Here is an 11,041-nt window from a genome sequence, read left to right on the forward strand (position 1 = left end):
CAAGTTAGTAGAACTTTTATCAGTAACAATGAGATAACATGGCCTCACTCTAAAAGTATCTTCGTTCATGTTTATCAGATACGAGTAGGTATGTTAATTAAATTCAGATGTATTTATATGTCATGATCCATCATGGCGACAAACTGTAAAGAGAACTGACGTAGTCATGGCGGTTTGATTACGGCTTGTGCTAGTGTCGCCCCCTGTGCAGAGTTTTGCCTAAAATACCCTATTATTTGCGCTCACAATGATTCTATATTATACCTGTTTCACCTTAGCACTAAGAATGAAATGAAAAATCGTTTTTCCATTTAACGGCTTAAAACTTTTTATTTAACAATTAAAGTAGTTTAATAAAATAAAATAAAATATTAAGATTCTTTTTTCCAAAAACTTTTAATCCTCAGTCGTGGAGGACAACAATCAGTATTGAAATCATTAATTACTTATGTCCAAAAATACCTACTCTTCGTTTTAAACAGTGTTTTAAACTAAATTTATTAGGTTAGTTACAACAGCCTTAGTTTTTATTGTTTTTTTTTTATTTAGTCTGTCAGTTAAATTATCAAAAAATATTAGACACGTATGTTTTCTGTTGTCAATTAAACAAAAAATTATGAAGATAATTATAGCCATTTAAAATTCCGTGTGACGTCACGCCGTTCGACAATTTTTAGTGTGCCGTGACGTGACAGACCCCCACTCCCGAACTTTCTTGCAGTTCATTTTAAAAGCTTTTATTGAGCTTGCAATGTATGTATATGTCTGTTTATGTGCGGGTCAAATCTTGCAAGTTAAATTAGACCCACTCCCAGTAGTTTTTGACTTGAAATTTGGCAGGTAATTATGTAAATCTGGTAATGACATCCTAATGATCCAACCAGGATAGTCTGCAGGACGAAACTCCTTGACGGTTAATAGCATAGACTTGAAAGGTACGGAAATGTAGTTCGGATGACAATGCATACAGTCAGCAAAAAGAGCTTGTATTAAAAAAGTTTTTTTTTTACAAAAAACTTAATGTTTTTTTTTAATTTATTTGACAAAAGAAAAAAAACGTGTGCTATATTTTCTGATAATATAAGCAGAATAATATTTTTTTAACCCCGGAAACCATTTTTATGCTACTACTATTATGCTGCTGTACGAGTAGTTTCAAATGTTTCAATGTACCTAACTATTTTAGTGGCTTTAAAGCAAAATAAGACTTTTTATAATTGAGGCTTTTGAACTTGATTGCTTTATTTTTTACTGTTTAGGCTAAAGTTTTTGGATGTCAGCTGAGTGTAAATGTGTTTCAATAGCTTTCAAGTTGAATTTATGTAGAACAAGTATTAGCATTGTGGCACGTATGCATTGTTCTAATACTTAATAATGAGATTGTGAATTGCGTGTGAATAATAATATGAATAATGTTACTCGATAGAAATTTGAAATTGTAACTGTCTAAAAAGTGCCTTCATCCAATTAAGTGTTTTTTTCTGTCTCTTACCGGTAATCTCTTCTGGCAGCTCGGTTAGTTCAACTGGCTTGGGTTCCTCATCAACCTTGTCAATTGTCGCTTCGTGAACTTCTTCCACTGCCCCTTGTTTCATTTTCGTTATTCGTTTTGTAACCTTGACTTTTCTTGTCGTTTTAGTTTCTTCGTTTACTTCTTCGGGTTGCCCTGGATGTTCATCCTCTATTTCTTCTATTTGCACTTGTGATTCCATTTTTGGAACCTGCATGTAGTCATCAGGCAATTCGACTGTACCTCTGGCAGTGTCTTTGACTGTAGTAAAGTCAGTTTCTTCAAATTCCTCAATATCAACGTCGTGCTGTTGAACTGGCTGCGGTTTGATAACATCATCATCGTCTAATTTTTCTTCTATAACCACGTCGTTTTCAACAGTATCCTTTTCTGTTTTCTTCTTTTTCCTTAAAGTGGTGCGTTTCGTTTTTATTTGTATGGGTTCTCCACTTGGTGCTTGTATAAACTTGGTCACTATCTCTTCAGTTTCTTCTGTATCAGATACTTTGGGTGAAGTTTCCTGAACATCAGTTTTTTCTGAAAGCGTTTAAAAATGATAGTTAGCGCGCTATGTGTAAGTGGGTGCATTATTTTAGTTGAATGAAATGGTTGAAAGTATCTGTAGATGCAAAGAGTGATTGATTCATGTTTGTGGTTTAGACAGTAAAATATATGAAAAGAAATACAAGGTTCTGTAATTGTTTTATGGGAATAGAAAAAGGTGAAAAAGAGGTTTTCATTTGTGAATACCGTAAGGCTGTGACTTAAATTCTGATGAAGCTCCCTATATTATACTGTCTTTAAACGCATACATTTGAGATCATCACTTATCTTCGCCAAAAAAATCATATTTTTCTGAAAGCGATCAATTCTGGTCGATTCGATTAAATTGCGTCTTCACATTTTACTCGAACATTTTGCTGCCTCCTGGCATACTTGAATATCTTTTTTACTATTCCAAACATATTTCACTTATTTGTATTAAATATTAGATACAATTTACATACCTAGGAATCGTGTCTCCTGTTCAGATATTGTGAATGTGTGCTCAGTGTCACTTGTTTGTGTAAGTTTTCCTTGTTTCTTTAAATCCAATACTTCACCCGAGAACGATGGTACATGTTCGTTGATGAATTCATCTGTGACTTCGAGTTCATTGGCTGTCGTAAGACTCTGTCGTACTTGTTGTGTCTTTGGCTGTGTTATTTTGAGATCATCTTCTTGCAGAAGACATGTGTTATCTGTGATAATTAGTGGTGCTAATTCGTTAGCTACAACTGTTGAAGTCTTACTCTGGGTAACTTGTGCAGTAAATTCGTCGACATGTGCTTCTGGTATATTTTCTGTACATTGTATATGTGATAACGGAGCAACTGTTTTCTCCGCTTGTACTGGTTTACCTTTGTGTGGCACGAAGTTGTCCGAAGTATCTTCTTGACTGACTTCCGAAACCGTGATACCTTGTGTGGTATTCAAAGATAATGAAGCTGTCTCGACTGAGACAGGTTTATCAAATGACGTTTCAATTCCTGTTTCTTGAACAGTGACATCGGTCTGAGTGACAGATTCATTTACTATTGGCGTACCTGTGATGTGTTTTTCTTCTTGTTTGAAGGTTGTGATTGCTGCGGTGTTTTCATCGATGAATATTTCTGTTTGTTGCAAAGGTTTCATTTCCAAAACTTGTCCCACGATGGAACTTATTTTGCTACCTTCTACAATAATATCTTCCGAACCTTCTTGTACTACATTGTCCGTAACAATATAGCTCTTATGAGTCTCCAAATCAGTTAAAGCTTTGCTTTTTTCCACCTGAGCAGAACTAGGCAAGTCTGTAACGTTTTCGAAGATAGCCGGCTCCATATTAGATAATTCTTGTAAAACGTTTTGACTTGGAAGGGCTTTCTCGTTTTTGCCATGCATAAATTTTTCAAATGTCTCTGATTTTTCTCCTGCTATTATTACCGTTTGTTGCAAAGATTTCAATTCGGTTATTTGTTTATCTGCATATCTAGCCTGCTCTTCTTTAGTTTTTATTATATCAGGAATTTCCTCAGCAGAATTTTCAGTTGTCATGTAACTTTTATGAAGTTCAAGTTCAAGCTGAACTTGAGATGTTTCAGCTTCATACTTTGTAGACAGATTACTTGTGCTCTCAAGTATCTCAGGTTGACTGAGCATTATTTCTTTTTTGGTAGTTTGGACCGGTTGCGCTTGTTCGCCCTTAGGATGGTACTTATCAAATACGTCAGAAATTTCCTCTGTTCGAGTTTCTGTTTGCTCAATTGATTTCAACCCGACAATATCTTGTTCGGCTATAGATACTTCAGGCTTGAATGTGGTTTTAAAAGTACCCACGCTTTCAATAGCTTGTGTTTGTTCATTGTAAAGAGCTTCAGCAACTGGCTGAGACTCTTGAGCAGTTTCGTCTTTAAATGGCCGACTACCTGAAAATTCTGTGCCTTCTTCAATTACTGTAGTTTCGTTAGTAGTTACATGATGTAAAGCTTCTAATTTTATTTCATTTTCCCCGCCCTTTGGTATTTGCACGGGTTGTATTGAAGTTTCATTCTCCTGTATTATAGCGTCAGTTACAGTAACATGTTGTTGTGATTCTATAGAAAAATCAACCTTTTCTTCTCTCGGCTTAATATCCTGCGGGAAATCAGACTCACTGTCTTTGAGCATGACTTCTTGAACTTGAATCGGTAGTTTAGCTTCATACGATATATCAGAATGTTTTGACATCATATTAAGGGTGTTTTCTAGTGGATAATCATTTTCCCTCACTTCGGTCTCCATGACAGTTATGTGTTTTACTGTTTCAACATTTGGCTTTCCTTTTTCCATCTTATTTAACAAGCCCAATTTCAAGTCATCATCCTGTTCTAGTACAACTGTTTCAGTAACATCTATATGGTCACCAACTTCTAAGTTAACATTAGGACACACTTGTTTAGCTTTCTTGTCGGGAACTAATTCCTCGTGTCTTTCTTCAGCTTCTGTTTCCGTTATATAAATGGGCCTGACTGGTTCAATAGAGAAATCAAGAATTTCTTTGTTAGCAATTTGCTCCACTTTCTTAATTGATTCTTCAGCCTCTGTGAATTGGCACATTTCAACGTTCAAATGACGATGTGCATCTAAATTAATATTGTAACTAGCACTTTTTGGGATCTGGGCTTCTTGAAGAACTTCTTCATTTTCAATAACTGTTGTCTCTGAAATATTTAGGTAATCTTCCGGTAGTACAGTTAATCCCGCTTTGTGTTTTAATTCAGAACTGGGTGCCAGTGTTGTTTCTGCTTCGATTGGCACGGTTTCATCGACGCCAAAACTAGAATGTAATGTAATGCTGTCGGTTGGCTGAATGGTTTTTTTGTTTGGCATTATTTGATCTGCTTGGAAGTTTTGTTCTTTTTCTGATAACATTACTTCCGATACACCGGCACATTGTTTCCCCTCAACCGTGGGTTTGATAAGTTCCGTTTTGACAGATGATGTTTTGGTAAATGTGTCTTCAGTTTCTCCTACGAAAGGCTCTAAATTTTGAATAGCTTCCTTCATTCCGTGGGTTGTTAAAGCATTTAACATTGTGGTGCCAGAGACATGAAGATCTTCAGTTTCTTGATTTACTATCACTTCTGTACTGAACAATGATTGTTGCTCGTCAATTGACGGTTTCGCTTTGGTAGTAAACATGTCTAACATTTTAGTCAACTCTGTTTCTTTTTCATTGATGTCTATCTCGGATATTTCCTTGGCAGATATTTCAACGTATTTTTCGTTAGCTGTCTGTCCGGATTCCTTCTGGAATGGAGCTAATTCTGATTCTTTTTCTCCGTGCAGTACCTCGATTCCTTGTAAATGCTTACGTAAATCATCGCTTGTCATAGTAGCATGCGATGTCTCTGGAGACTTTTCTTGTAATTTTTCCAAATCATCTGTTGACAACACTTCAGTGTTTACTGTGCTTATTAGCGGTACAAATCCAACTGAAGCATCTTGAGTTGGAATTGAAAATTTTCCAACAAATTCCTGTTCTTTGTCAATTATTTCAGTACAACTCATAATGAGCGCTTGAGTTTCTGTGAAGTCTGGCACAATATTTGATTTAATTGTTGTTTGTTGGGGTAATAGAGACTCTGTCTCAGCCGTAATTATTTCTGTTTGTTCTAGATTATACGACGGAACAGGTGTGATATCCGTTTGCTTAACGGATATCTTCTCATTTTGGAACTCTTCTGGTTGTTGATTAACAATTACTTCTTCGACATGCGCTGCTTTACCGTATATTTCGTCAATTTTAGATGATGCAGTTTTCAAGCCTAAATCTAAAGTACCGGTATTTTGTAAGTTCTCAGATTGTGAAAGCGTTTCCGATATTTGTATACCATGGCGAGAAGTAAATGAAACGTTAGCACTTTGTTTATCAGGTGCTGTGGATAATGTTAGTGGGTTTTCACTTTCTATGGTCACCTTTTCATCGTATTCTGGCACTTGAAGTGATGTTAGTGATACGGAAGACTTAGCTTTTGTGTCTGTTTCTTCAGAAATCAGAACACCTTCCGACATATGTACCATTGTTTCCTGTTGTGTAATTGCCTCTTGTGGGACTGCACCTTGTTTAGCTTTCGCCCATGCTAAATCAGTTGCGTTCTCAAAACTCCTTGGCGCTAGCTCGGGTTTATGCTCTTCTACCACAATGGCTTGCGTAGAATCTATACTCATCGTGGCCGAAACATTGCTCGGAGTAGGTATTTTTTCAAAAGAACTTTCTTTTTCATTGTAATCTGTCGAAATTATTTGAATTTCATTATGTGCTACGTTTTCAACAACAGCTTTCTTAGATTTACTGCTGAAATTATCTTCATTAGTGAAACCGACGCTCGAGTCAGGTACCATTTCTGAGCTTATAGCTACAGATCTTAACGAAAGTACCTGTGTCGGAGAACTGAAAATTTCTAGTAACTTATTGGATGTGTATTCAGTTTCATTTTCATTTTGATATACTTCGGACACATTGAGTTCCTGCGATGGAATTATTTCCGGTACAATAGATTTTAGGTCGGGTTTTATAGTTTCTTGCAAATTTGATTGAGAATCAAGGACCTCATTTTGAGAAACTTGTACTGAACTGAGAATGTCCGATTTAATATTAGCAGCCTCGTAACTTGGCGCCAGTGATTCCATTGTGTCTAAGGCTTCTCTTGGAACGGTTTCTGATGTAATAGCAATCTTATGATTAGAATCAATGTCCGCTTTAGCGAAGACATCGAGTTTGGCTTCATCAGAAATAAACTTATCCTCCGTAACACTTGAAACTATTTCAATAATATTTAAACTTTCATTTTCAATAAATGAAGGTACAGCTTTGCTATGTTGCGTTTGACTTTCGTCTAATTTGTCAAGTTGCTCTTGAACAGTAGTTTGTAAGACAGTAATTTCTTTATGCAAATCTCTGTAAATTTCAGAGGCTTTTTCTGTAACGTTAGAAGTCAATGGAATGAAATTGATTTGATCTGCTGTATTGATCTCTTCAGATAAAGGTGTTTTAAGATGATGAGTGTGCGAAGGTTTTGTAGAAAGAAGCTCAGGTATTTTATTTAACAGGAGCTTGTTTTCAGATTCCGATGACTCAGTTTGGTATACAGTCAAGGGAATATTAGGGACCACAGATTGTGTGATGGTTTCGGATTTTTTTGTTAAGTAATCCTCTGAAGTTTCTTGTTCATGTATAAGTGGGGCTGTTATGATTTTGGCACTCGCTGTGATCACTGTCTCAGTAGCTAATTCATCTTGTACTTTATCCTGTAACTTAAGCTCACCAATGGAAGTCATCTGCGTGGTTTCATATGTCATGATTGGCTCGACAGCTCCTACGTCTACCTCTGCTACAGCAGTATACTTATCGTCTTTGACAATAAGATCCTTTTCACTTTCATTTATGTGAACCTCTTCGGTAACATTTTTATCTAATAATAAAATTTTAACATCAGCACGAGTGCCAAGAATAGCTTTGGATTCTTCTAAAGATGTTTCTGACTCATGAATTTCAGTTTCTATATTAAACTTATGTTGATGTTCACTAACACCAATATTAGCCTTTTTGCTTGGTAAGGGTTCAGTAATAAAATCAGTTTCTTTAACATGTGAGCTAATTATAGACGTATTAAGACTTGTGTGTAACGTCAAATCTTTGCCAACATTGATCATTGCAGGTAATTCTTTCTTAACCAACTCTCCCTCTTTTTCGTGTGTTTCTTCGATAGACACTTGTAAACTGTCTTTAATTGTTACATCAACATTAGCTTCTTGCGCTGGTGGTAGCTTAAGAGCTTGCAATAATCCTTCTTTTTCTTGTACATCATGTATTTCTGTTAAAACCTGGTTTGAAGTTAATACATCTTTACGAGCCGTTTCTGTAGGTACTATAAGTTCTGGATAATATCTCCCTGATTTGTCTTCAACGAAAACTTCTCCAATAGTAAGAGATTCATGTAAGTTAAAATTGAGTTTTGAAGTTGCCGTTTTTTCCGCAGTTTTGTTATCAATATCATATTCTCTCAACTCGTCGTTAACTTCTAAAACGTTTAATCCTACCAAAGGAGACACAGAAATAGCAGCAGTTGATTTTTTTACTATTGCGTTTTCAAACGGCTCTTCTTTAATGCTGGTGATTTGTTCAGAAACATTTAGCGCATCTTTTAATGTAACAGATGGTTTTGCACTTCCAAAGTGAGCTTCAGCTTTCTGTAAATCCGTTAGGTCCATGTCAGGCAGTATTTCTGTTGTAACTAAACCTTCTACTGGTATAACATTTTTCACTGCTGTAATATTAGCTTTGACTTGCTCAGACGAATATTCATCTACAGAACTGTTGACTTCTATTTCTGTTATTTCTAAAGATTCTTTTTCTGATATAGATGGTTTCACAAGTACTTTGACTTGTTCTTTTACTTGTAATGCTTCTTCTCTCTCTTCCGCTTCTTGCGAAGCGCTAACAAGAGGATAGTTGGCATCAATTTTAAGATTTGCTCTCATTTCATCTGTTTTCCTGTCAGGAACAATATGAGTCACTTCACTAGCTGGAACCACTTCAATCTTATTTTCTGGAATATCCGTAGCTGTAGCAGTTTTGTAGATTGTCTCTGCATCTTCCAGTAATCCCGTCTCATCGTCTTCATAAACTTCAAGATTTTCCCTGGAACGAACCGCTTTTATCGCCTTTTGTTCTTGAATAACTTCTTCTTCAACGTGAAGTTCAGATACCTTCTTCTGTTTTGAGTGTTTTTTGCGCTTGACTTGTTCTTTTTCTTTAGTATCTGTGAAATTATACATTCAGTATAGTAAATAAAGTGTCCAACAAATTACACTAACAGAAGATGCGTTAGAGTAAAGACTAAGCGATTGAATAGAAAAGTATAGTAAGTGTATTAAAGAAGCAGTTTTATGTTAAAGTGTTGTGAGTAGAAGTGCCAATGTCGTAATACCTGCTATTGCTAGAAAAAACGAAGCTGGTACTTACTTGCATTTGGTGCGTCTTGATGTTAGCTAAAAAATTGAAGCGCTCACTGAATGAAGCCGAATTTTATGGCTGCGTTTGTTAGAAGCAGCGTAAGTAAAAGCTGAAAACACGAACCGAAATAGGCCGTTGCTGAAAATTTGCTGAGTAAAAACGCACGTGTGTTATCGCCTCAATAAGAAATTATTGGGTATTTAATGTTACTATATAACCTAACAATTACGTTGGCATTTTTATTATCTATAAAGCGAAGCATTAGTATAAGAACTTCGAACTATTCATTCATCTAAAATCACAATTCTGCTTAGAATTTAATATAAATAATGGGTTAAGAATAAATTAGGTACCTTCTTAATTACTGACTTCTACTTATTAGTCTTCCAAAGCAAGAGTTAATAGCGAAAAAGAAAAATTAAATTAAATCGTGGAATAAGCGTATTTACAAATAAACATATTGTTTGCAAAATGTTTGCTTCTATTAGGTACGAATCACCAGATAAATATGAAAGTAATATTTTTTTCAACTCAGTAAGATGATAGAAAATGTAACAAAGGTAACTTACCTAGCACCTGCTCTTCTTGGACAACCGTTTCATCTAGACAAAGAAATAAAACATTATTACGGCGAAACAAAACCTATTTTCAATCTGCCAGTAATTCCTTACATTTGAATTGGAACTTATACATCCCTAAAAATATGAAGTCCGAAAACGAAAACCGAACCGGAAGACGAAGCGTTGGCAGGCCTCCCACCAGGTGGACTGACGACATCGTGAGAGTAGCGGGAAACCGGTGGATGCAAGTGGCAAATTGTCGTTCATTGTGGCGTTCTAAGGGGGAGGCCTTTGTCCAGCAGTGGACGTCTTCGGGCTGATGATGATGATGATGATGATGAAAAATATGAAGTATAACTTTTTTGCCAATTATTTTTCCATGTATTCCATTGCTTATTTCCATTTATTTTTGAATACAATTTTCTCTAATGTTTTACTTGCCTCTTTTTTATCAATGTACCTACTAACCAATATTATTTAGTTACGTACCTTTAATGACCTTTGTAGTACGTGTTTCTGCAACGTGTTCGGTTGACGATTCCACGATAACCTGTACAACAAGTCCCCGTTAATAAGTTCGAATTAAGACCATAATATAGTAATTATTTACATTAGCAAATATTTTAATCAACGGTTTGTCTCAATAGAATGTCACACTCGAATAGCGCCTGCGTCGGATGATTCTTATTTATTAATTGTGTATTTCTATTGGTCTATCTTGTAAAATAAATCTCATCAAAAAATAAATAGAAATGAGAGGCAATTTTAAAAATATGCATCATCGTTGATTTCGCCGGTAAAAGAATTGAGATCTATATATAAGTGCTAAGTTATTTAGCTTCGGATGTAATGCAATGCAAGTCTTGAGACTTGGCTAGTTTTTACCAACAAAAAAAATTTTAGACTACCACAGCTACTAAACGTAAATGACTGATACCTTGGAGCGGTGGCGCCATATTTAAAATTTACTGTCAAGTGGCGCAGCCATTTTGAAAAATCTCCCTTGAGTGACAATGACACCTACGAATTCATTTCGCGAATTCGCGAATATTATAATAAAGTCCCCAAAAAATATCACTTTAATGTTATATATATGCCTTACAGTGATAGTTAAGCATAAAATGGCATATCTAATTAAATAACAATGAATGACCTTCATTTCCTGTGAACTTTATTATTCATTATCAAATATCTGATAACCATTTTCTCAGTCATGTATTAAATGAGGATAATAATTGTTTACGAAACAAAGCCCTTTTATAGTCTTTCAATAGCAAATAATAGTATAATACGAGTTTTCCAAAAATACCAGCGCACGGCAGCGGCCACACAGTGAAACTTGAGTAAACGATAGAACGAAATTTCTTCCGTAGTGTTGTCGCAGCCGTTAATAAATGGCATCCTTATCTATTTATGAACGCATTTTGCAAGAATAAGCAAACCAGATATACG

At 35.5% G+C, this 11,041-nt stretch overlaps 1 protein-coding gene across 1 annotated transcript in view; it reads right to left on the reverse strand.

Annotated features, from left to right (window-relative positions):
- The window catches only part of sls (sallimus), a 124,632-nt gene that overhangs the window by 40,138 nt on the left and 73,453 nt on the right, over nt 1–11,041 (reverse strand). Inside the window, exons 30-33 of the mRNA XM_074099591.1 lie at nt 10,079–10,139; nt 9,599–9,631; nt 3,097–8,835; nt 1,493–2,047 (exon numbers count right to left, since the gene is read on the reverse strand). Of these exons, the coding sequence (XP_073955692.1) occupies nt 1,493–2,047; nt 3,097–8,835; nt 9,599–9,631; nt 10,079–10,139 (6,388 nt within the window). The remainder of the gene's footprint in view (nt 1–1,492; nt 2,048–3,096; nt 8,836–9,598; nt 9,632–10,078; nt 10,140–11,041) is intronic.

The sequence above is a fragment of the Choristoneura fumiferana genome, chromosome Z (genome assembly GCF_025370935.1).
Source record: "Choristoneura fumiferana chromosome Z, NRCan_CFum_1, whole genome shotgun sequence".
Classification (NCBI taxonomy): domain Eukaryota; kingdom Metazoa; phylum Arthropoda; class Insecta; order Lepidoptera; family Tortricidae; genus Choristoneura; species Choristoneura fumiferana.